The sequence below is a fragment of the Topomyia yanbarensis genome, chromosome 3, assembly GCF_030247195.1.
Source record: "Topomyia yanbarensis strain Yona2022 chromosome 3, ASM3024719v1, whole genome shotgun sequence".
NCBI lineage: Eukaryota > Metazoa > Arthropoda > Insecta > Diptera > Culicidae > Topomyia > Topomyia yanbarensis.
In genome coordinates this window covers 18,422,218-18,448,275 of record NC_080672.1, presented here as the reverse complement: position 1 = coordinate 18,448,275, position 26,058 = coordinate 18,422,218, and the positions used below count along the sequence as shown (strand labels likewise).

General features: G+C 40.1%; 2 protein-coding genes across 2 annotated transcripts; both read left to right on the top strand.

Moving 5' to 3' along the window:
* The first annotated feature begins 7,079 nt into the window (after positions 1-7,079).
* LOC131690340 (probable maltase) lies at positions 7,080-9,163 on the top strand. The gene is made up of 3 exons (XM_058976043.1): positions 7,080-8,194; positions 8,254-8,852; positions 8,918-9,163. Exons 1-3 carry the CDS (start codon positions 7,136-7,138, stop codon positions 8,985-8,987), a joined length of 1,728 nt encoding a protein of 575 aa, XP_058832026.1. The 5' UTR covers positions 7,080-7,135; the 3' UTR covers positions 8,988-9,163.
* Positions 9,164-17,035: 7,872 nt separating this feature from the next.
* On the top strand, positions 17,036-19,935 carry LOC131690342 (ceramide glucosyltransferase). Its single transcript, XM_058976046.1, has 2 exons — positions 17,036-17,450; positions 17,842-19,935. The coding sequence occupies exon 2, from the start codon at positions 18,400-18,402 to the stop codon at positions 19,600-19,602; it is 1,203 nt and encodes a 400-aa protein (XP_058832029.1). The 5' UTR covers positions 17,036-17,450; positions 17,842-18,399; the 3' UTR covers positions 19,603-19,935.
* The last annotated feature ends 6,123 nt before the right edge of the window (positions 19,936-26,058 follow it).

Below are 26,058 nucleotides of genomic sequence, written 5' to 3'. Positions count from 1 at the left end.
GTGCTTTCTAGCTCACCGTGTCCGCTGGGAGTGCGTCTGAATTATGCTCCCGCAATAAAACAATAAACGGTTCTTTACAGGACCAATTAATTATGTTCTAATAAGAGTTAAACTGAAATTTACATTTTATGGTGTATAACAAATAATTTTCAGAAAGCTATATAAGAAATACGATGTGTGGAAAGAAAGAAAGAGAATTTAAATTATCCTCTCTCGCTCGTTTTCGTGCACTGCTTTTCCATTCCTTTCTGCTGCTACTACCATCATAACTAAAACGAATGTGCGTGTTCCCCCACCATCTCATGACCAGTGTTGCCACAATTGCATGTCGCTATTACAATTTGAATTATTTTATTGATCCTCTCTAGTATTGATAAAATATAGAACGTGCAAAGTACACTAGTCGCATGCTTTTATTCGAACTTTTTGGCAGCCTCCGTTGATTAACTGCATAAATCGATTTGTTTGTGCAGCTACTTGCTAGTAGCAAACTAAATAGCCTTTATCAGCGCTAACAAATAACACGAAAGAATTTAAATTTGTGAAAATCTTTTCCTTCCTTCTTTTCAAATCTGCAACATTCTTTGAAAATATTGTTTGAATGTTGTTATTGAAAACTGAACATGCAAGTTTGCTAGCACTGGCCACTAGATTGAAGGCGATGGAAAGACAGAATATTCGTTTTGGTTATGCTAGTATTGGTAGCCGAACGGAAAGGAAAGGCGCAGGAATGGCACGAAAACGAGCGAGAGAGCGATAGTAGTGCTTTCTCGTGTGTTCATATATGAATATTGGTCGGTCGGTTTTACTCATCATTCGTATTCGTTCAAGCACTAGCAAGCAGCCAGTCCACCGAAGGAAAGCAGTTGGCAATAGCGACGGACGGAAAAAGTGCCCCAGCTACTGGTGACTCATCGGAACTGTCGCCCTGCAAGAATTTCGCCCCAACTAAAGGGCAACTAATCCGTAGGCTATCGTTCCAGCGTCTGGTTCGTGAGATTGTACAGGACTGCAAAGTCGAGCTACGCTTACAAAGCTCAATCGTAATGATGCCCCGAGAAGCCAACGATGCCTACTTGGTCGGTTTGTTGGAGGATGCAAAATAGTGCTTTCTGGCTCACCGTGTCCGCGAGGAGTGCGTCTGAATTATGCTCCCGCAATAAAACAGTAAACGGTTCTTTTCAGGACCAATTAATTATGTTCTAATAAGAGTTAAACTGAAATTTACATTTTATGGTGTATAACAAATAATTTTCAGAAAGCTATATAAGAAATACGATGTGTGGAAAGAAAGAAAGAGAATTTAAATTATCCTCTCTCGCTCGTTTTCGTGCACTGCTTTTCCATTCCTTTCTGCTGCTAATACCATCATAACTAAAACGAATGTGCGTGTTCCCCCACCATCTCATGGCCAGTGTTGCCACAATTGCATGTCGCTATTACAATTTGAATTATTTTATTGATCCTCTCTAGTATTGATAAAATATAGAACGTGCAAAGTACACTAGTCGCTTGCTTTTATTCGAACTTTTTGGCAGCCTCCTTTGATTAACTGCATAAATCATTAGATTTAAATTAACGTCTCGAAGTGAAGTCACGATGCTCCGGTTATGTTACAGACATTACCCACCCATCTTTTTTTTTAGTTTAGTAGAGCGAATACGAACTACTATCGCTCTCTCGCTTGCTCGTTTTCGGGCCATGCGCCTTTTCTTTCTTTTCTGCTACTAATACTAGCATAATCAAAACGAATGTGCGTCTTCCCACCATCCATTTAGTGAGCAGTGTTGCCAAACGCATTTTCAGTTTTTCATCAATAACATTTCAACAATATTTTCAAAGAATGCTGTAGATTCGAAAAAAGATAAATAGTTGGTGATGGAAAAGAATTTCCAATTAGAATTTTTAACCATAATTATAACGAATCATTTGAAAATTTCACATGCAAACGTAATTTCGTTGCATATCATTAGATTTGGATTAGCGTCACAAGTGTAGTTACGACACTCCGGTTATGTCGCAGACATTACCCACCCATCTTTTTTATTGTGACCACGACTAACGGTTTAATATAGACACCCCATTTCAATATTTCTGAAGGAACAGAAGGTCGAGTTTGGAAAGTTTGTAACTTTCATTGTACTTAACCAAATTACACAATGTTCGCACTAATGATTCAGAAATATGACCAGGAATCTTCTATTAGATTTGTAAGTATGTATAATTTACATGAATAAAGAAAAATTGATTTTCAGGAATCAATTATTATCTGTTCTTCCATTGGCCAGTACTACGCGACTTCCTCATGCTAACAATTAATTTCATCGTTAGCCATCTCCCTCACCAAGGCCAACAACGCCAACAAAACCGGTCCTTTTCAGGACCACCATCATTTTTGTAAAGAATAATTTGAAATATTCCTCGCCCAAATCACCTTTTGTCCGAAAATTCCAATGAGTATCAACATATTTGAAGAACGTGTTCTTTATGTATTCTACATCTCTCCGGTTATGTCGCAGACATTACCCACCCATCTTTTTTTTTTCCTCCGGTATTTGTTCGCGCAGAAGCTGATCTTGATTGCTGGAAATGGCGCTCCCTTTAGCATTCGAGGGTAGCTTGCTGCGCTGGGATCCAGCCCAAATAAGATGTTCTTTGTTTGCTGCTGCAAATATTTGACGCCAATCTGATCATTAACCCTTGCGCAGCCAAAATGTGCCCATAACAGACATAGACAGCACTAGACCATTTCTATTTTCGCCGCATCCGGACGTTCGTATGATTGACAGTTGTGTTCGGTGATGCCAGTACACGTGTTGGCACGATCCATAATTCCTAACCTCAAACAAAATTTCTTGAAGATTGTTGAGGGGAATTTCGTTGTGACTGGCCAAAGCCGAGTTAACAACGCTATTTGATCGTTGTAAGCTTCGAAATGTAAATGTTGTTTATTTTAGGGTAATTCGGTGTACGTCACCCTGATCACACGTCTACATTTTTTAATTTTTATTAGAAATTTTGTTAAAAATAAATCAGTACTGTTAGTTACAATAAGTATCAAATTACAATGAGGAAATTTTAATCTTACTGTCCATTCACTTCAACTGTTGGATCCGTAAGAAAGGCTGGCTGCCAGCCGATGACGTTTGAACGACAGTTGATCTTGTTCTGCTACCGGTTGTCGAACGGGAACCTCATCGTAACACCGGGTATGGATTATGAGGAAGTCCTGCTTAGTAATCTGACAAAATCTTGCTATAAATTTTGTCGGAAAATTGCTGAGGATACCCACGGAATTCAGCTGATGGAATCCTGCACTGTATTTTGACGTAATCCTGTTTAGGATTCAGACAGAATCCTGTTTCTTATTGTGACAAAATTCTACTCAGAATTTATGCGTTATATTGATCTACCAAAATTATGAGATGGATTCTATCATTAAATCCATTATGAGTAGGTCAGGATCTTGATTAGTTTAAAATAATCAGGAGTACTGAGCACAAGTTGATCAGCCCCATGAGAAAGATTTCATCAAAATCCAAAACAACGTTTAATTAATTACCATACTTTTGGAAGCCGAAATAAGAAAGGGACCATTCATATGCGAGATGGGCAGTATGCTAGAGCGTTACGTAACATGTTTTTATTGAAGATTTTTTTTTTCAAAGAATTCCCCCCTATTACGGGAAGAAGGGGATCGAGAAATTTGTGACAATTACGTGGGAGGAGGGGGAGTTAATTTTGGGCAATTTTTGCGTTTCGTAATTTATGAATGGTCCCAAAGAGTGAGTGTAGGCTGATCCATTTTGCTGTGAAAGCAAGTGTAAGCCCAGATTTTTTCAACGCTGATCACAGATTATTCAAAAATGACCATCGGCAATCAGTAGCGTCTGGCTCAAATGGCACGTTCCCCATGTTGAACGGAGATTTGTGCCATGCCAAGAATCGTCTTTTCATCATTTTCTGATGGGAAGGATTGGGGAAGTGGTAAGGTGAGGGGTAAGGAAAATAACGACGCAGAACAATTAAAACAGAGCATTCTGCACACCCGGAGGGATGCAGAACGATCTGCAGGTGCTACAATAGCATGAATTAAACTTCCAACTTTAAACAAATATCAACACCCCTGAGGGGATATTGAACTTTTAACTTTTAACTGAGCGACAACATTGTCATTCAAATATGGCTAAAACTGTAGCTCTTTACCACACTGGGTTAGGAACAATAACATATCCTTCAGTTTCAGCTCTCTGTACATAGGTTCATCTATGTATGGCGAACCAAAAATCCGGATACGTAATTGCATTACTACAGGGCAGTTGCATATCAAATGATATGATGTTCCTTAATCGGATTTACAAAGATAACATGAATAATACTCAGCGCACTGAATAGTAGCCATGTGATAATTGAGTTTGCAATGTCTAATCAGTGCCCTGACTAGAATACTGTACTTGTGCTTGGAAAAATGCAACAAAAAATTTTTTTTTTGACATTTTCGGACTCAGATCCGACAGAAAAGTATCTGTTTGAACGCAAGCTTGCAAGCTACGCCAATGGTTGGCATATTCGGATGCAGCCCAAGAGCTAATCTTGTGCTTTATCCAACTTATCGACAGTGGTAGTGCTTCTGGACCAACGAAGTCAGTCGTTGCGCCAGCTCTAGCCAATTATTTCCAGTCATACCGGAATGACCGAGTACCCATAGAAAATCGATAGCATTTGCAAATTTCTTCGTTTTCAGTTCAACACGCGATTACTAATTTCAATCTCGAATCTGCCGAACTAAGTGCTTGAGGGCGGCCTGACCGTGAGAGCTAAAATCTTTTACCGCAAATTCCCTGTTGAAGTGCCGATTATAGGCCACACAGAATCGCAATGATTTCTGCTTTGAATATAGTACAGTATCTACCAAGCGAATGAGATTGGTTCAATCTCATTTCCTGACAATAGACACCAGCACCGGCTTGGCCCTCCAACAAAGAACCGTCAGTATAGCAAACTACGTAGAGGAATTCTCACATTGAAAGTTCTTAAAGGAAATCTACATGTGAGTGTAAGGTCACTGGGAGCAAGTGTATACTCATCCCTAGTAATCATTTGGGGCCACAGTATTTTGTGGCTAGTTGCACGATCTATTGGGTTACTGTTCCAGAGCCCAGTAACCTTAAGACGGTGTGCACAAGAAAGTGCTTCTTGTTTCAGAAACAAATGTAGCGGTTTTTTGTTCAAGAGTGCCTCTAGAGCAGCAGTAGGTGTTGTCTAGAACGCATCAGTCATCGCCATCAAGACCATCCTCATGGCTTCTCCCTTCTGACACCAAACAAGGTACCCGTATGTCAGTATTGGTCTAACAATTGTTGTGTAGATCCACTGAATGTTTGAGTCCCCAAGATTTGCCAAAAGTCCGTCTACAGCGGCCGAAGGCCATGCAAGCTTTCTTGATCCTGAAATCGATGTGAGCTGTCTAATTAAGTTTTGAGTCAAGAAATACTCCAACGTACTTAACCTGATCTGCGATAATGATTTCAGAGTCAAAGAACTGCAATGGACGAGCTCCGGTTGTAATCCTTCATTGCGTGGAAATCACCATTGATGTTTTATTTGGATTACTGAAAGTCTAACATGAAGACACCATTGCTCAAAAACACATAGGACTTGTTGCATCAAATCAAAAAGCGTGTTAATGCAAATACCGATGATCATTATGTGATAATCATTGAGATTGCTTAACAAGCCATTGGTTACAAGGTTCCATAGAAGTGGTGACCTTGAGGACATCCGCAGACACTCAGTTTCATTATCTCTACTTGTCTTAACGATGAGCACAGATGTCGGTTGCTAAGCATTGCGTGTATTCAGTTCGTGATATATGAAGGTACTTCATGACCTCGTGCTGCTTCCAAAATGGATTCTAAAGACACGTTGTCAAAAGCACCTTCAATATCGAGAAAAACTCCGGCTTTTGTGAAAAAGCCGTTTCAATATTGTAGACAACATTGTATAACAGGGTGGCAGTAGACTTCGCCCGCTGATATGGATGTTGCACTGAATGCAGCAGGTGCTCGCCCAAGCTAACATGAACATCCCGAATGTAGTCGTCTTTATGCGTTACATTGATCCACCAAAATTATGAGATGGATTCTATCATTAAATCCATTATGAGCAGGATATTGTCAGGATCTTGATTAGTTTAAAATAATCAGGAGTACTGAGCACAAGTTGATCAGCCGCATGAGAAAGATTCCATCAAAATCCTGAATTAATTACCATACTTACCATTCATATGAGTGAGTGGGAGTATGCTAGAACGTTACGTAACATGTTTATACTGAAGAATATTTTTTTCGAAGAATTCCCCCTATTACGGGGAGAGGGGATAGAGAAATTTGTGACAATTTGTTATATGGGGGGAGAGGGAGTCAATTGAGTGTGAGTGTAAGCTGATCCATTTTGCTGTGAAAGTAAGTGTAAGCCCAGATTTTTTCAACGCGGATCACAGATTACTCAAAAATGACCATATCATGGAATCTGATTATAAATCAAAATTTTGTGCACTTGTGAAACTCTATTTAAATTGAAATATAAAAGATCACCTCCATATATAACCGCAAATAGATTAAGCCTGTAAAATAAACTCGCACATGCAATGAAATAAATTGTGTATACCTTAATTATCAGCATTTTGTAGCTGCTCAATCTTTATGTTACATAGAGCTTTTCTACTTCCACGGCAAATAATAGTTCGAACAAATTCCTTCATTTCTGCTAATCGATAAGAATTACTCATTATGTCAACTTATGAACTGACCAACTATTGAAACCATTTGCGTCCATTATCGTTGAAGCTCGGTTGAAAAAGAGCAAACAAAGAAGCTGTTTATCAATCGGTTAGGTGCAAATAAAAGGTGCATTCGATATCAAACAGCAAATATCAAACACCCATCAAATATGATCAAACCCCACCAGTGGGCATTTCCTTCTTATAATTATTTTATCTCATTATTGTCGCGTGGCTGAAAATACATTGATTGCGATATTGCCGAGCCGTTGACTATAAAAGACGCTCTAATGACTCTAGTCGAATGCAGTTTATGACCGCTTGGAAATTGTTGCGGTTATTGTGCTCAGCAAAATGAGAATTTTGGTGTTTAGTGTGATTCTAGTGGTCGGAGCGGTTTTCGCGGACGAACACTGGTGGCAGCATGCCAACTTCTATCAGATCTATCCACGATCCTTCAAGGACAGTAATGGCGACGGTATTGGAGATCTTCTCGGAGTGAAGGAGAAAGTGAGCTACCTTAAGCAAGAATTGGGTCTCGATGCCATCTGGTTGTCCCCGATTTTCAAGTCACCTATGGCGGATTTCGGGTACGATATTTCGGATTTTAGAGATATTCATGAAAAGTTCGGCACCCTTGCCGATTTTGACAGTCTGGCGCAGGAGTGCAAGAGACAGAATCTGAAGTTAATTTTGGACTTTGTACCGAATCATAGCAGTGATGAGCATGAGTATTTCAAAAAGTCGGAACTGAAACAGGACGGTTACGATGATTATTACGTATGGCATCCCGGAAAAGTACTAAGTAATGGAACACGTGTGCCACCTTCGAACTGGGTGAGCGTTTTTCGTGGAAGTGCATGGCAGTGGAGTGAAACACGCAAGGAGTATTATCTTCATCAGTTTCTTGTCAAACAGCCAGATTTAAACTATCGTAGTGAAAGTATCGTAAACGAAATGAAAGACGTACTACGATTTTGGCTCAGCAGAGGTGTCAGTGGTTTTAGGATCGATGCAGTACCATATCTTTTCGAGAGCGAAGCAGTTAATAACGTTTATCCAGATGAAGAATTAAGTGGTAAAACCGATGACCCAGATAATCCTGACTACGTTGTGCACACGCATACCCAAAATCTCGAAGAAACTTTTGATATGTCATTCCAGTGGCGTAAAGTGTTGGATGATTTCAAAGCGGAACATGGTGGTGATGATCTCGTTCTAATGCTTGAGGCTTATACACCGCTAATGAATATTATCAGATTGTATGGCGAAAATGGTAGAGAAGGAGCACAAATTCCTTTCAATTTCGAAGTTCTTTCCAATACTTTCAAGGATAGCACAGGCAAGGATTTTTACGACAATATCATGCGATTCTGGAATGTTTTGCCGTCAGGCCGTTTCGCAAATTGGGTTGTAAGTATGGGCAGCTAACAACGTATTATGTCAGGGTTTCACACTATCTTTGATTCCAGCTTGGTAATCACGACAACAAACGTGTTTCCACTCGGTTAGGAGTTCCACGTGCCGATCTTTATAACATAGCGCTCAACACATTGCCAGGAATAGCCGTCACCTATAACGGAGATGAGCTCGCTATGGAGGATGTGTACATTCCTTGGAGCGAAACCGTTGACCCGGCCGCATGTAATTCGAACCCGAAAGATTTCATGCTTTATAGTCGCGATCCAGTCCGTGCACCATTCCAATGGGACGATAGCACCAGTGCGGGGTTTTCCACCAACTCCAAGACGTGGCTTCCGGTGTCCCCGTACTATAAACAGAACAACTACAAACTGCAAAAATCTGCTCCTCGTAGTCATGTGAAAATTTTCAAATCCTTAGTCAGACTACGCAAACAGCGGACACTCAGGGAAGGTGGCTTTGATATGAAATTAGTGGACGAAGATAACATAATTGTATACAAACGAGAGCTGCAAGGAGTCAGCACGATCGTAGTGATACTGAATTTCCACAAATCGACACGTACCGTGAACTTATCCAAAGTGTTCACCGGGCTTCCGCTGGAATTTGAAGTCATCACTTCGTCATTGCAGACAAATTATGTGGATGGGTAAGTTGGTTAAGTTTACTTGATATGCTAAATGTTTAACCGGTAACCTTCATGTGTGATTTTAGTTCTATTTTGAATCGTGACGTGATCACGCTACCGGCCGATGCAGCCATTGTCCTGGAGGGAACTGTGTAGAAGAATACATAGTTCTGCAAGGATGGCATGATGGTTAAAAACGATGGCATTTAACAAAGGGGCAACACACTCAAAATTAGTAACAAGATAAATAGATACTAATTGCAAATGGTGATGATGATCTTCAAGCTTTATTTGAAATCAATAAAACGGGGTAGAGCCCTGCACATTCAAAATGATATCTTTATATTTTCAGAACAACTTACCTTTCTCAAAACGTACGTTAGAATATCGCAGCACGAAATTTTTATTATTTATCATATTTCCATTCTTCTTTATACCAGAGAAAAAATTATACTAGTCCTGCAATATTCAGAAGAATAAATCGGTCTCGGTTTTCAAATTACAAGTTTATCTTAGGGACCATCCATAAATGACGTAACATTTTTTGAGCGAATTTTAAACACCCCCCTCCCGCATTGTAGCATTTCGTCACAATCCTCTAAACACCCCCCTGGTAATTACGTAGCTTGACGGTAACTTCCCCCCTTGTCAGCGCAAATTTAAAAAAAAATTAAAAAAAACTATGTTAATTATTCCCCTTTAGAAAAGCTACGTAGCATGACATGACCCCGATCCCCCCTGTCGTCACACATCATCGCAAAATACAAAGCTCTCCGCTCCCCTATATAAAGCTACGTCATTTATGGATGGTCCCTTATACCAAGTTCAATTTTCACCAGTATCATTTACAACGTAAAATCATTCAGCCACGAATCGAATGTGATCGCCTCAAATCAACAAGAGTTTATTACTGTTATAAATTTGTAGGAATGGTAGCGGATACATCGCTGAAGGCTACATTGTCGCTGTTATGCTATCTTATGACAAGCGCCATTTAGCACATTTCGAGACAAACGATTTTTAAAGTTTGACATATCTTGAAACTTATAAATGGTAGAAACAATTCAATGAAGACACTTGATGCTTTTATCTGTTCTGTATTAATCTCTCAAATATTACGAAGATCGGTTGACTATGTTGCGAGTATTTATTATAAATGTAAACGAAAGTCGCACTCACACGTGTCAATGGTGTGTATTGATGACAAAATTTGTATGGCGTGTCACAACCATACATGGAAAATTTTCCATAGAAAAAAACATCAATTATTAACTTTTATTCATATCTTTGGCTTCATTCGGTCTATAAACAAACGGTGAGATGCTATATTTCCAGTTTAATACTTAAACTGCATTTTTCTCGCAATTCGTGTACTTTTGTTTTGAAAATGATTATGCCATTGTGTTTCTCAGATCGTTTTGCACATAAAAACATCTTATGCATAAAGATTACTTGAGCCAATCCCAGGACACAGACAGTTGAAGCAAAAAATTAAAAATTTCTCGGCACGTTTCTCGTTATATCTCAGTAACCAAGCAGAATGTCAAAATTCTGAAAACACCACTTTGTAGAGATTTTTTAGGCAAGTGGTGTGGCATATCTAACTAAATTTACCCCAAAATGGCGCTTGTCATAAGATAGCACAACAGCGACTACATATGAAATCGATCATTTGTTTCTCCCATAACACCACACCATATTCAAGAATAATTACATTTGGATACAACATTTCTGTTTGTGTTTGATCCACGCTAATTGCATACTCTTTTTCTTGTACTAATTTAAATTTAATGATGTACCTGAAAAAAACTTCGTCCAACCCTGTATCAAATGGTCGCAAAACTCGACTTAAACCCCAAAGCATGGTCTTTTGGTAACAAAAAAAATCGGCGTGGCAATACTCGGTAGCTGCGTGCCGCCGAAAAATCGTACGGCGTCGGTGTATCACAAAAATTGCCGGTGACGCACGTAGCTAATTCCAGGCAATCGAAGGAAGAAAAAAAAGTTAAAAAACACCCTTTTTACAATCCTATTTCACATATTTATTTTCATAACATTTGCCATATAAACCAAGAAATTTGTATGGTTCATAGACACAACCGGTCGCTACCAACTTTTACATAATTACTGAGAACCATAAAAGATATCAGTAGAGCTCGAATTCAGCTGGAAATATTTTTTTCCATAGAAATCTGAGTCAGTTGAATGCACACCGTCTGCCCCTACACGCCACCGAAAAACTAACTAAAATTCAATACTTTTGAGTCAATCTCGCAGGAAGGTAAAATTAGGTAAACCCACAGTCTATAGAGAACAGTTGCGCAAAGAGTGAAGTCAAAAAAAAGCCTACCTATCGAGCACAATTGGAATACATCTCTGATACCTCTGCAGCAAAGTTGGATTCTAATTTTGCTCGATAGGTAGACTTTTTTCGGCTTTCTGCACACTCTTTGCGTACCTTTATACTAGGGCCTTTAGGTAAACCGTGTTGAAGGTAGTTTCCATTTAACTGCGGCAAAAATTTTAACTCAACCTTGAGTTTAATTTACTTAAATTTAAGTTGAATTTACCTAATTTTGAGTATACCCCAAACAACTCAAAAGTAGCTTACTGCACGGAACACCTCGACTGAGTCGAATCTTTCGTTTTGTTTTTGAAACCAACTAAAGTACCTAAATTTACGTTTAAAGAACTTATTCTGTGGGTTGTTTTATTTTTGCGCGTACCAAAACTGCACGGTCCATTTTAAGTGCTATTGAAACGGAATTTTGATAGCTGGCTTTTACGGCCTAATTAATAATTAGTGTTAAAATGTAAGCAAAAGCAAAAGAAATAATTATTTGAAAAATTTGATTTCGACCAAAATTTTCACTCACATTCGACTGTGTGATTCCCAGCTTTGACGTGCATAGACTTTTCTACGGCTCATGTCTGTACACGTCACATGACACAAACACTATAGATCAAAACTTGGTGAAAAATAATAAACAAAGACGGGAAAAGCAAAATTCTTGAGCGTTTTTTCAAAATGTTCAGAATTTTTTTTATAAAAAAGCATTTAGCACAAAAACAGGTTAGCATTCGACGTTTTACAGAAAAATCGGCAACCCTGGTATACTGTAACTCATTTTCAGAACACTTTCAATGAGTGCACGTATATGCCTTCGATGACACGGAGCGGAGCTTTTTGAAAATAATTTTCAAATTGAAAATGAATTATTGAATCTGAAACTCTAGTCAACAGGTCTCACGAACACTAAAGCAGCTTCTTGGTTGAAAACAATCCCAATTAATTCTTGAGCGTTTTTTTCAAAACGTCATATCTGCAATGAGTTACTCTCTTTGTTTACTTTCTCTTCTGTTAATAATTCGGTCACTTTAACATTTATCCATCAACTCTTTGCATAATATGCTAGTTAAAACCACCGTCTTTCGATCTGTACTGTAAAATAAGTGAAAAGTGTTATAGTGACGCCGTAAAAATCGAAAGAGAAAGTAAACAAAGAGAGTAACTCATTGCAGATATGACGTTTTGAAAAAACGCTCAAGAATTAATTGGGATTGTTTTCAACCAAGAAACTGCTTTACACCGAGGAAAAAGTACTTAAGAATTTCATAAGTCTCGACTTATGAACCTGCACAATTTTGCTTTCATTGGACATTTATGCATTTCATGAGCGAATATATGAATTTCATAAGTTCGCATTATGGAATTCATAGACGAGTCTTAAGATTACTATAAAGAACAGTATTGTGAAAATGTCATAAGTCAAAACGAAATAAATGGAATTAGTTTTAAGCTGTGTTGCAGTTGAAATAAACTAGCTCTGATTCGAATAGGTGAAAAGTAAATGTGAGTGTTTATTATATTTTTATTCATTATTGCCTCAAATTCTTTGTATATATTTTGCAGAACCTTAGGCAATCTTGTGACGTGACAGCATCTTTTACGATGTATACTTGGGCGCGTCATAGTGCTTCTGAAACTTAACAGGTATCCAAGCAGGATATTGTTTTTCAGACTGGAGGCTTTCTGATGACGTATGTAAATTGTTTTTTAAGATTGAAAATATATGACAAGAAAAAAGAAATAATAAATGTATTCTTATTTAGAATTATGTACCTCATGACAATTCCGATTTGAAATTCATGTTTCACCATGATGAATATTATAAGTATAATTGCATAAAAATCATAAGAACAACCTCAGAAATTCATAAGTATGACTTATGAAATTCGTAGTTGACTCCATGGCTAACTTCCCCTCTAAATCATAAGACACACTTATGATTTCTATATGGGATCCTTGTGGTGCAAACTCATAAGCGGTTCTTATGGATTTCGGTACACCGAGATAAAATAACTACCGAAATCCATAAGAACCGCTTATGAGTTTGCACCACAAGGATCCCATATAGAAATCATAAGTGTGTCTTATGATTTAGAGGGGAAGTTAGCCATGGAGTCAACTACGAATTTCATAAGTCATACTTATGAATTTCTGAGGTTGTTCTTATGATTTTTATGCAATTATACTTATAATATTCATCATGGTGAAACATGAATTTCAAATCGGAATTGTCATGAGGTACATAATTCTAAATAAGAATACATTTATTATTTCTTTTTTCTTGTCATATATTTTCAATCTTAAAAAACAATTTACATACGTCATCAGAAAGCCTCCAGTCTGAAAAACAATATCCTGCTTGGATACCTGTTAAGTTTCAGAAGCACTATGACGCGCCCAAGTATACATCGTAAAAGATGCTGTCACGTCACAAGATTGCCTAAGGTTCTGCAAAATATATACAAAGAATTTGAGGCAATAATGAATAAAAATATAATAAACACTCACATTTACTTTTCACCTATTCGAATCAGAGCTAGTTTATTTCAACTGCAACACAGCTTAAAACTAATTCCATTTATTTCGTTTTGACTTATGACATTTTCACAATACTGTTCTTTATAGTAATCTTAAGACTCGTCTATGAATTCCATAATGCGAACTTATGAAATTCATATATTCGCTCATGAAATGCATAAATGTCCAATGAAAGCAAAATTGTGCAGGTTCATAAGTCGAGACTTATGAAATTCTTAAGTACTTTTTCCTCGGTGTAGTTATTTTATCTCGGTGTAGTGTTCGTGAGACCTGTTGACTAGAGTTTCAGATTCAATAATTCTTGAGCGTTTTTTCAAAACGTCATATCTGCAATGAGTTACTCTCTTTGTTTACTTTCTTTTCGATTTTTACGTCGTCACTATAACACTTCTCACTTATTTTACAGTACAGATCGCAAGACGGTGGTTTTAACTAGCATATTATGCAACGAGTTGAGGGATAAATATTAAAATGACCGAATGATTAACAGAAGATTTGAATTTGAATTTGAAAATTATTTTTAAAAAGCTCCGCTCCGTGTCATCGAAGGCATATACGTGCACTCATTGAAAGTGTTCTGAAAATGAGTTACAGTATACCAGGGTTGCCGATTTTTCTGTAAAACGTCGAATGTTAACCTGTTTTTGTGCTAAATGCTTTTTTATAAAAAAAATTCTTGAATGTTTTTTCAAAAAGACTACAATGATTGACTCTCAATATTTACTTTCTCTTTTATTAATAATTCGGTCGCTCTATCATTTATCCCTCAACTCTTTGCATAATATGCTACTCAAAACCACCATCTTTCGATCTGTACCGTAAAATAAGTGAAAAGTGCTATAGTGACGCGGTAACCCGGTCAAACCATTCGGATTTGATTTATCCTGAATAGGGTCAGTATGGATTTCAACTCAAATGCAACAACCGATTCTGAAACCGATTGAGTCGGAATCGGTTGTTGCATTTGAGTTGGAAACCATTCTGAAATCCGAACAGGTTCCGGAATGAGTTTAACTGGGAATAATCGAAAGAGAAAGTAAACAAAGAGAGTCACTCATTGTAAATATTTCGTTTTGAATATTATTCGTGGCATTTAAAACTGGACTCCATGAAAGTGCGATTTTTCTTATAAAAGTGCGCTTTTACATTGAACCGTTTTCATGTATGAGGCGCACTTATTCCTCGTTGGATAATACATAAGTGCGTAATAGACACCAAGACGATTCAATGTAAAAGCGCAGTTCTATTGGTGTTTCCGCACTTTCAGTAGCACTTATTATGTGCGCAATGCGCTATATAAGCTCTAGAATTAAGAAAACCCTAACAACCCAGTTAAACTCAGTCCGGAACCGGTTCGGATTTCTGAATGGAGTCATTATGGATTCCAAATCAAATGCAACAACCAATTTCGACTCAATCGGTTTCAGAATCGGTTGTTGCATTTGATTTGGAATCCATAATGACTCCATTCAGGATTCCGAATGGTTTGACCGGGAAACATTGTATGATTTAAGAGCCTAACCTTTAACCTCCAAACAATATGTGGAATGGTTGGGTTAAAGTTCGTGTATAATTTTGTTTTATTAGGGAAGACTCAAAATACATTTTCTGCTAGGCTTCGTTCCAGTCGATTACAAATCGACACTAACCAAACATTTTAAATGTTGATTTCAAAAACATGGCGGCGTAGTAGACCTATGAGGAAATTGTATTACCCTAGTACGGCACTCGCGGATAAATGTTTTCTTTTCCAATTTTTTATTTTTCATTTCCCATCCCTGGTACCAATTGAGGTTTTATGGTACTCTTGAAGACCTTCTTAAAACTTAGAATACACTTAGTCCATCTTTCTTCCTCCAGCGAAAAACGAAATAGAAGCAGTCAAATTTCACCCAAAAATAATGAAAGATTGCCCTTAACTGACTAGCCTTTATCACATTATCATTAAATAATTTTAGGTAACATAATCATTTCCTCTCTACTGCTGGCAGATTCTAATTCGTATTCGGGGTCCAGCCCCAGTATCGTAACCGGTTCTAGTTAGAATTGGTTGTGTCACTGGAGCCGCAATGCGAATTAGAACCAGCCAGAATTCCGGATCATTTCCAGCTGAACTTTACTAGATGGCAGCGCAATAAACTTTTGAACAGGGATTCCAGATCAGCTGATATGTCTGCAAATCTGCAAGTTGTTCAATGGTACAGCAGCTTTTTTCAGATTGCAAAGATTTGAATTCTTGAGCGTTTTTTCAAAACGTCATATCTGCAATGAATTACTCTCTTTGTTTACTTTCTCTTCTGTTAATAATTCGGCCACTTTAACATTTATCCCTCAGCTCTTTGCATAATATGCTAGTTAAAACCACCGTCTTTCGATCTGTACTGTAAAATAAGTGAAAAGTGTTATAGTGACGCCGTAAAAATCGAAAGAGAAAGTATAAACAGAGAGTAACTCATTGCAGATATGACGTTTTGAAAAAAACGCTCAAGAATTCTCTGCAGATTTTTGCAGATCTCTTGATGATTTCCGGGAAGTAATATGTATCATGTGGAATACTAAAAAAGACTTCGAAGACGGAGTGATATTTTGGAGTAAGATGCTATCTACTCGTCATCTGGATGGTAGCAATCCGTTCTCGAATCGTCGCTTTCTCTCCTTTATTGATCAGCTGCTTTAGATTTTAAACAACAAAGCGGACAAAACCAACCCAGCTAGATAAGTCTATACAATAAAAATACTTTATTTGCAAAATATAAATCTAATGACAAATTAATACCGTATAATGGAACAAACACATCGAATAAAATTTCTAAAGGCGCGATTTTCTCCTTTTAAAATTCTTAAGATATTTGAAAATATTGTCGCTTTCAAAATTTCACTGCACTTCATCAACGACACTAAACTATCTGGCATCTCTGCTTTTCAAACACAAACAACAAGTTGCCAACACTGCTCGGCACTCACAGTCAGAGTGGCCAGACCTACCGATTTATCGGTAGTCCTACCGATTTTGGTCTTCCCTACCGATTCACAGACGACCAAGGCAAAACTACCGATATTTCGTTATTCCTACCGAAAACTACCGATTTTTATTGATTTTGGACACATCCTACTCAACATTCATTTTTTGGGTTGGATTTGGTCTGAGATCTGTGTTGTCAGTATTTTAGAATTCTATGTCAATACTACGTTTTTGGGACAACAACCCGGCCTACCGATAACTACCGATAAACTTTTAGTGACCCTACCGATATTAAGGAATTCTATCTGGCCACCCTGCTCACAGTGTGTGGAAGTGTCAATTATTTTTGTCACTTTGTCAGTTTGCTCTTTGACGCGTTTACGGGCGTGCGTCGCGTGCGGTGAAAATTGCTTTTCATTTTCCAACACCCTCTCTGGGTTCTGTGTCCCGTCAGTCTACAGCAGAAGGGTTTTTTCCCGTTCTTCGCGAAGAACAAAATCCGGAAAAATTATTCGGAACATTCAGTTCAACAACCTGAAACGACTGTGGTGGTGAGGCAGAATCCCGTGGTGCAGCGAATGAAAAGCGTACGTGCCTAGCCACAACAGCCGACGGACAGCGGAAGCCAGATAAATGGTCTGCGAATAAACTAGGCGTAGCAAAGGTGAAAAAAAACGAGCAGCCCGGGAAGGCAAAGCAGACAGGTGTGCTACCTGATACTAGATTGTTGATAGAGGAATAGTATCGCGGAAGCTGTCATAGTTATAAGGTATGTTTGAAAGGGAAACGAATATTCCAGATTGGAAGGATTTTTCGATACATTAGATTGCAACATATTTTCGTACGGGTTGCTATGATTGTGTTGGATGCGGTGGGTGAGATTTGGATTTTTATTTAAAAGAAATCAAGGTAATGTTTATGTCGAGCAAACGAAATTCGCTATTTATCTTTTGAACGTTAAATGTGGCACCAACAGAAAATAAATCAAATTAATACGTCCATGTTTGTAAAATATTCAGAATTTTCCAAGAAAATTCAATATTCACTCGCCGCATTCTGTCACCAGTTCCGAAACGTCATACGACTTAGACTGATTCATTGAGATATGACTAATCAATGTTTTTTTTTCTCGTCCGTGTTTCCCTCATTCCAAATTCCAGAGTTGTGTAGTTTCGACCGTTTTGATTAACCTCTGTAGCCCTTTACGCGCTGCTCGGCTGCTGTTTTCGATAGTGCTACTCGTCATATTTCGGACAAGTGCCGACTAATCTAATCAACGTCAACCGGTGCGTTCTACGGCAGCAGCAACAATACAGTATAGATGAAGTGGCGGCGAGAGGTGGCTGCTAGTGAAGAGATACAACAGTAGTAAGAGCTGCTTCTACGATATGTCTAATTTCGGATATAGGCATTCCCGAGTCTGTTATCTGTCGTAGAAACAGCAAAACGGTGACGACGCTTTCTGCCTTCATCACCGATGAGTATGAACAGTTCAGTACACGACAACTGAGCAACAGCGACGGGCGGATGATTATTACGCGAATGTGTATGTTCAGTGAATGAAGATTGTGGTTCTTTTAACAACGATTGTGTTATAAAATTGACATCACGTTACTTTTTGTTCTCGCTTGCTAGTTTTTTTTTGCTGAGTATACCAAGAGGTCAGAGGGATTACTCCTCGAGATTAGCAAATAGCTGCACTCAATCATGGTAAAATTATGCCTGCAACGATGATCACCATTGTTGAATGTCTGGCTATCGGAATACTCATTTTCTGGTGTGGCAAATGGATTGTGCATGCGATGGCCATCACCTACGGCAAACTGAAATTGCACAAAAAAACAAGTTCAGCGACACAACCACGTGAAACGCCGTACCCGTCTGTTTCCATCCTAAAACCACTGATGGGCGTCGATCCAAATCTGTCGAGCAATTTGGAAACATTTTTCCTAATGGATTATCCGACGTATGAACTTTTGTTCTGTGTAGAATCGTCTGATGATCCAGCGATTGATGTTGTGAATCGATTAAGAGAAAAATATCCAAACATCGAAACATCACTGCTGTTGGGAGGATCAAATGTTGGCGTAAATCCAAAGGTGAATAACATCTCCCCAGGTTACCTGGTTGCAAAGTACGAGCTAGTAATGATTTCGGACGCTGGAATTCGAATGAAAACCGACACACTCACCGATATGGTGAATCACATGACCGATCGAGTAGGACTAGTTCATCAAATGCCGTTCGTTTGTGATCGGGAAGGATTTGCTGCTGCCTTTGAAAAGATCTACTTCGGGACGGTTCAATCGAGGATCTATCTTTGTGCCGATTTGCTCGGAATCAACTGCCATACAGGGATGTCCTGTCTCATGCGAAAGGATGTCCTCGACGAACTTGGTGGAATACAAACGTTCGGTTGCTATCTAGCGGAAGATTTCTTTCTAGCCAAAGCCATTCACGACGCCGGATGGAAACTCACAATCAGCAGCCAGCCGGCCTGGCAAAACTCTGGCATATGTGATATCAGCAACTTTCAAGCGCGACTCACTCGCTGGGCTAAGCTGCGCGTCGCAATGGTTCCCACGACCATTTTACTCGAACCTATGTCGGAGTGCATCATTGTCGGGATGTTTGCCTGCTGGGCGGCCAAAATACTTCTCCGATGGAATCCACTGGTGTTCTTTCTCATCCACACGCTGTTCTGGTTCCTCTCAGACTGGGTGCTGCTGTCAGTCATCCAGAACGGATCACTTCCGTTCAACAAGTTCACATTCTTCGTCGGTTGGGCGTTTCGAGAGCTGAGTGGACCGTATCTATTTTTCAATGCCCTCTGGAATCCTGCCATCAGATGGCGAACGAGAGTCTACAAGCTAGCTTGGGGAGGAGTCGCGTACGAACTTACCTCCCAGATCAAATCGTAGCTCATCAAGCAGTCAGGAAACAGGCCCATCATCCCCCCCCCCATTTATCTGTTGGTGTCTTTTGTATAAAGTTTATTTAAAATCAAACTCACTGTATATTTTCTGAGCTTTTACTAGAAAAGTTTACTTTAGAAAGTAAGAAGAACGGTTCGAAAAGCTATCATTTGTCTTTGCTTCGGCTTGCGTTCATGTTTTTTTGTAAATATTTATTGACAGCAACCATTGGTTAAATGGAACAAACAACCTTCTCTACATTTTAGTAGTAATCGAAGATAAAAAATATCAACGTGGAAAAGCGGCTAATAAAAACGAGTCCTAGTAAAAGCAAATAAACGTGCATCATGAAAGAAATCCCTGCGCCCAACTTTGCACGCGTTGGGCCTTAGTAGAGGACTTTGGCTGGTTTCATAGAAATCGCCGTGTGCATTGTCCAAATCATACCGTTCCGCAACGACTAGTAGCGCGAGCTTACTCATGGCTCTGTTTGTTATTTAATCACCGTGCGCATATCTTATCTACCCACCGCTACTTGCCGGGATGGCCGTGACTCGTGCCGACTTTGCGTGTATTGGGGAAAAAGATTGAATCAGGTGGATCGAGCAGAATTATAGATTATGTAAAAATGTATATATTTTGGAGAATATTTTTAAGATGCTATACTAAATAGTTTGAATCGATGTTCTGGTTTTATCATTTTTGTTAAACTGAAATTTTTTCTTGTGTTAGGTATGCACTAATGAGAAACGAATGCTTGTTTGGATAACTATCAGAATACCTCATTAGTGGTTGCTTTACATCCACATTTTACAAAATCACTGCTTTATTAAAGTTCATGGTTCAGCAGTTTATGCTAATCATAGACCGTTAATGCATCGAAAGCTCTATTTGAGTTGAAAAATGCATTCGATTTAAGACAGAGCGGTTTCAATGAATAGACAGCAAGCAAACTCTTAGATACGACCCAGTCTAATCTGTGCATTAATTAACAGACATCCGAGTGATTTGAGCAACGGTTCCGCTGCGCTATATTCGCAGCATTATGATGAATTCGAATATAATTGCAAACATAGCTGACGCCTTGAAAATTACCAAATCAGTTACCGTTGTCTTTTGGGACTTTTCGCTTTCGTTCACTCTTCAAAAATTCCTTCGGCCCCGTTAGGTCATGCGTGCTTATCAAACTGTAAATACGGGTCAATGTAGAGCAAAGTTTGAAAGCATCATTTGTAGCAAGTGTAAAGAAACAAATGAAGGCACCCGCCCCAAAACAGTGCTCCTTTGCTGTTATCACGGATCGAAACTCAACGGACATAAATCCGTGGCTTGCTTATCAGCTTCCGTCACTTCTATTGGCACGTACCGCGACAAACCCCGAACGTAAAGATTAAAATTGTTTAATTTGGTTAACGTTCGCTCGGTTCGGGTTTGTAATACGGTCTACCTATCTTTATCCAGTACGTAGAAATGTGGTGTGATTTTTTTTCGATTATGGATCGTAAGCTAGATAAAATATCCTCAATGCAACGGTGATTTCTGTTATGTGTTTTAAATTATATTACACTACTGATAGACCTGAACGGTTGTGTAACTTTCTTCAGAACTCGTTCCACAAATCCAATATTCCACAGAAAAATAATTAGTAGAATTAACTCCCAGGCTGCCAAAAATATTATAATATTCTTCCTCAACCAAATTTATATTCCATTTCGTTCAGGAAACATTCTCTAATCCTTTCATCAGAGTTTTTCCTTATTTTAAACATGAGCTCTTCTTATGATTTGTTTTGCCTTTTTCATATAGAAAGTTTATGCAATTATTCGGAATTTCTACTGTTTAACCGAGGCCCGTGGAGCCGAGTCTTTTATATCAATCGACTTAGTTCGTCGAGATCGGAAAGTGTCTGTATTTGTGTACGTGTTTTTTTATAGTAAGGTTTAACAGCTTCTAAAGCCTGGCCTGTAGTCTATTGGCACTGTGTGGCACTCACGACTCACGTTCGTGCCTAACGACTAAAAACATTCCTTATTCTTCACTGCCTTCCTCCCGACGGAACTACGTCAAGATATTACTTCGTGGGGTGACCGTTGTGCTTTCGCCGCACCTCTTTCTCTTGCTCTATCTCGGAGCCTCACTTGGTTCATGGAATAATTCGACCTATAAGCTTTGATTTAACTTCCGATTTTTATCTTACTTCTGTCTTACTCTTGTCCCCGTGAGCCGTTTAGGTGCTGATTCCTTGAGGTATTTAACTCCAGTTTCCGTGAGTCATTCAGCTCCCGCCCTTATAACGGTCCACTCGGATAGTCCCCGATGGTGAACTCACCCTTCTCCGACCGACAATTCCCCGATGGAGGAATTTCTACTGACAGCGATATGCGCTTCCTTGAGCCATTTTACTCCCAGTTTTATCGAGATCTACTTTGATACTTTCCGATGAACTACCCTACTCCGACTGAGAGTTCCCCGGTAACAGAGTTTCTCTCGGTACCGGTGTTTTTTCGTGAGTCTGTCGAAAAGTCCACGGCGGTGAATCTACCCTACTGTGAATTCCCCGGCGGTAGATTTCTCTCGATATTGATGTTCGTTTCCGTGAACCATTTAGCTCCCCGCTTCGTCCCGATCTACTCGATCTAGTCCCCGGCGGTGGACCTAGCCTACTCAACGGGTCAGCCGGTAGGTGCTGAGGTCCATCCAGCGATTCCGGGTGGAGCGGTTCACTGGTGCCCCAACGACCCACTTCTAGCTATTCGACGCGGTCTACTCGGTCTAATCCTCGGCGGTAGATCTAGCCTACTCACGGTAGCGAGGTCGGTCCGGCGATTCTGGTGAAGCCTGACGTCCGGTTCACTGGCGCACCGACGACCCGAACCTGGTGCTACATCGCGTACTACTCGACTGGTCTCCGGCGGTGGTCTACACTGTCGTAGGTTGCTTGCGGCGGAATTTCTCCCGAAACCCGATTTGTGTTTCCATGGCGGCGTTCTAACAAATGACGCTACCTTGTTGGTCCCTTCGCCACTTTCTCTGCAGCTTGGAGAGTATACTCGTAACCACTCTGTTGACAGCGTCCCAGATATGCTCGTTGGGGCACATCTCTTCAACGATATTGTCCCCTGTTATATCAAGCATACCCCTTCGAGCTTCTTCTAACCTAGGGCATTCGAAGACTACGTGTTCCGGTGTCTCTTGCACGTTCACACACTGTTAACGCACGCGGTGACGAAACGTGTCCAAACCGATGTAAATATTTCCGGAAGCATCCATACCCGGACAAAAACTGCTTCAAATAGAAGTTCACCTCTCCATGCTTCCTATGCACCCAGGTCGACAAATTTGGGATGAGTTGGTGGGTCCACCTTCCTTTCTCCGCGTTGTCCCACTATTGCTGCCACCTAGCCAACGAGCCCACTCGGACCAGTCTCCTTGCATTACGTGCATTTCTCCGCTGGTAACATTCCACGTCCTCAGCCAGAGTAATGCAGATAAGGATCATCCCGGCAATTACGCAAACCGCTTCCGACGACATCGTTCTGTACGCACTCGTGACATGAAATGTCATTAGGCGAAACCTAAGACAAGACGTGACAATAGGGGGGGGGCGTCTTTGTCATTTTACGTCAGAATGGTCCAACTCCTGATTGGTTGATTCTTACTTTTTGCACCGTAGGCAATGTTACTGCAGGGATAGCGAAATGATGTTTGGCAGTGTTGCTATGTTTATAGGGAAAGATTGTCAATACTTTTGATAAATACAATTATTATCGTTAAAAAAGTAAAAATGACTTAATTGAACATAAATTGTGCGGCAAAGTGAAACAAGTATTTATCTCGCATTTACCATATACATGGTTGATTAACTTTGACAAAAATAAGATAGAAACCACACAAAAAACTAATTTTTTTCAGAAAATATCCTCATCAAACCTTACTAAACACCCATGACATGGAAAAACGGTACCCTTCATCAATATAGTGGATTCAAGATACAAAATATTGCCGGCATAAAATAAATTAACAAGACTCCAAACTCTCTCACTTTCAGCGTAGGTCGTCAGCCTGTTGAGGATGACCCTTTCCAGAAGTTTACCAAGAGTATCCAGCAGGCATATAGGCCGATACGGTGCTGCAACTCCTGGTGGTTTTCATGGTTTTGGCAGCAACACCAGCTTCTGGATCCTCCATCTATCCGGGAAATAGCCACCGTCCAGGCATTTCTGCAGGAGTATCCTGATCATGCCCGGAAACGCCAGGATCGCGGTCTTCAGTGCCATGTTGGGGTCCGGTCCGGGAGCTTTCATCGCTTTCATCCATTTTGCCAGTATAAGGAGCTCGTCGTCGGAGACAATACATGGAATGTAATACATACCCCGTCAGCATGAAGTGCTTCCACAAAAAGGTACTTGTCTATGTCTTTTATTTTCCACGTCCGCCAATCCTCACTCTTCGAGTTACCGTACAATTCCGCCGATCAATTGTGTAGTGGATCGCTTGGTGATTACTATGTGTGTACTGCTCACTAACTCGCCAATTCATGTCATGTCACCCATCAGCAACGCGTTGCAGAATGTTACATCGATGATGGATTCCCAGCCGTCCTTACGGAATGTGCTAGCGGAACCTTCGTTGCACAACTTTACGTCCAGCTTCGCCAGTGCTTCCAATAGGCTGTAACCTCTTGCGTTGGCCAGCCTGCTCCCCACTCCACGGCCCAAACGTTGAAATCTCCTTCTATAACAATCGGCGTTCGCCCGACTAACGAGTCGGTTAATGCGTCAAGCATCCAGTTGTACTGCTGTGGAGTTCACCGTGGAGGAGCATAGCAGTTACACACGAATACGCCGTTGATCCTGGCGATCACGAAATTTTCGTGTATGCTATCCACCACTTCTTGAACAGGGAAACCGCCCATCACTTGGATTGCCGTTATCCCTGCACTATCCACCACCCAGTTACCGTTTTCGGGAGGAACACGATACGGCCCTGCAATAATTGCAACGTCGTACTTCGTTTCTGTTGTTGACTGCCACAATGGTTGCTGTGCAATGTCACAATAGTTGAGATTAAGCTGTGTAATCTCCATCATTATTGGTCTGTCTTCGCCTTTTTGTACTCTGGGCATAAAAAGCCTCCCGTCATGTGGTCTTTTCCGCCCTCATTTGTGCAGAGCAAGCACTTCGGTTGCTTTATGCAGTCTCTAGCAATGTGTTCCTTCGCCCCACATTTTCTGCACAGATGAGATCTGTCCGGGTCTCTACAGTTTCTTGCCTGATGGCCGAAACCTAGGCACCTGAAACACCTCTCCATTTGTTTAGTGGCTCTAGGGATCAATCGCAACGAGCACACCGACCATCCGATAAGCGTATCACTTTCTGAACTAAAGCTCTCCCATTCGCTTCTTCTCCCATCGCTTCTGTCACGAGCTCCCGATAGGCCGAGCTCTTAATCTTAATCAGCTCGAACAGCATTTCGCCTTTCTGAGTACGCCTGGTTGTTATAACGTTCTCCCCCAGCTGCTTCAACTTGGGATCCTCTCTCACCCATTTGAGGATCGCAGCGTACGTCACGCCGTCATTTACTTTGACGACTAGAGCGTCTCCCCTGCGCTTCTGCTGGCGTGGTCGAAGGTCTTCTTTCTTCTTTTTGTTCTTTTCTTCATTTTCTTTCTGTTTTTTCCTCCTCTCTGCTGCGGTTTCTACGGTTTGCCATTCACTCTGCGATTGTCGGCTGTTTCGCTGTCCTTCACCGACCTTCTTAGGTTTCTTCGGTTCCTCCTCCTCTCCCGGCGTTTCCCCTATTCCTTTCACATAACGAGAATACAGGTCACTCTTCGGCGTTTCATAGGCTTCTGCTTCCGCTATCTCTGTGGTCTTCAGCGTTCTTTTGGCGTTCTCAGCTCGCCATCTGTTTAGTAACGCCATCTGTTCGCATTTGATGCTAATCACTAGGTCCTTAATCTCTCTGTACACGTTACCCTTGCTTTTCACGAATTCATAGAGTTCTTCGATTTTTTGCCTCAACATGCCCGTCAAAAAATTTAAACTTAATGCTACGTCACACAATGTCAAGCCCTACCATCCCCCTCGTCGCACTTTGTCACATATTTGGTATACTCTCTCTACCCCCCAAAATGCTACGTCATTTATGCATGGCCTCTTATCCCAATCACATTCACCCAGTAGGTATACCAAGATAGGCTGGAGGTGGTTCGGTTATGGTTTATTCATCCCCTTCACACACACACACACCAGCATGATAATATAAGTTTTCCGAACATTGAGCTAATGCTGATTAAGCTAATTAAATATTGTACATTTTTGCCTCAAGTGGGGCGGATCTAGACTAAAATTTTCTACTTAAATTTATGTTTTGAAATGAACACATTACGTACTACGCAATAGCCGCATTTAATAAAAACCAGTGAAAAATTTCGTTTTTAAATGATTTTGAGTTTGAAAC

Coding starts and splice junctions, on each gene's coding strand:
- LOC131690342 (XM_058976046.1), top strand. CDS start 18,400: ATGCCTGCAACGATGATCACCATTGTTGAATGTCTGGCTATCGGAATA.
- LOC131690340 (XM_058976043.1), top strand. CDS start 7,136: ATGAGAATTTTGGTGTTTAGTGTGATTCTAGTGGTCGGAGCGGTTTTC. Junction 8,195..8,253: donor GCCGTTTCGCAAATTGGGTT/GTAAGTATGGGC, acceptor CTTTGATTCCAG/CTTGGTAATCACGACAACAA. Junction 8,853..8,917: donor CAGACAAATTATGTGGATGG/GTAAGTTGGTTA, acceptor GTGTGATTTTAG/TTCTATTTTGAATCGTGACG.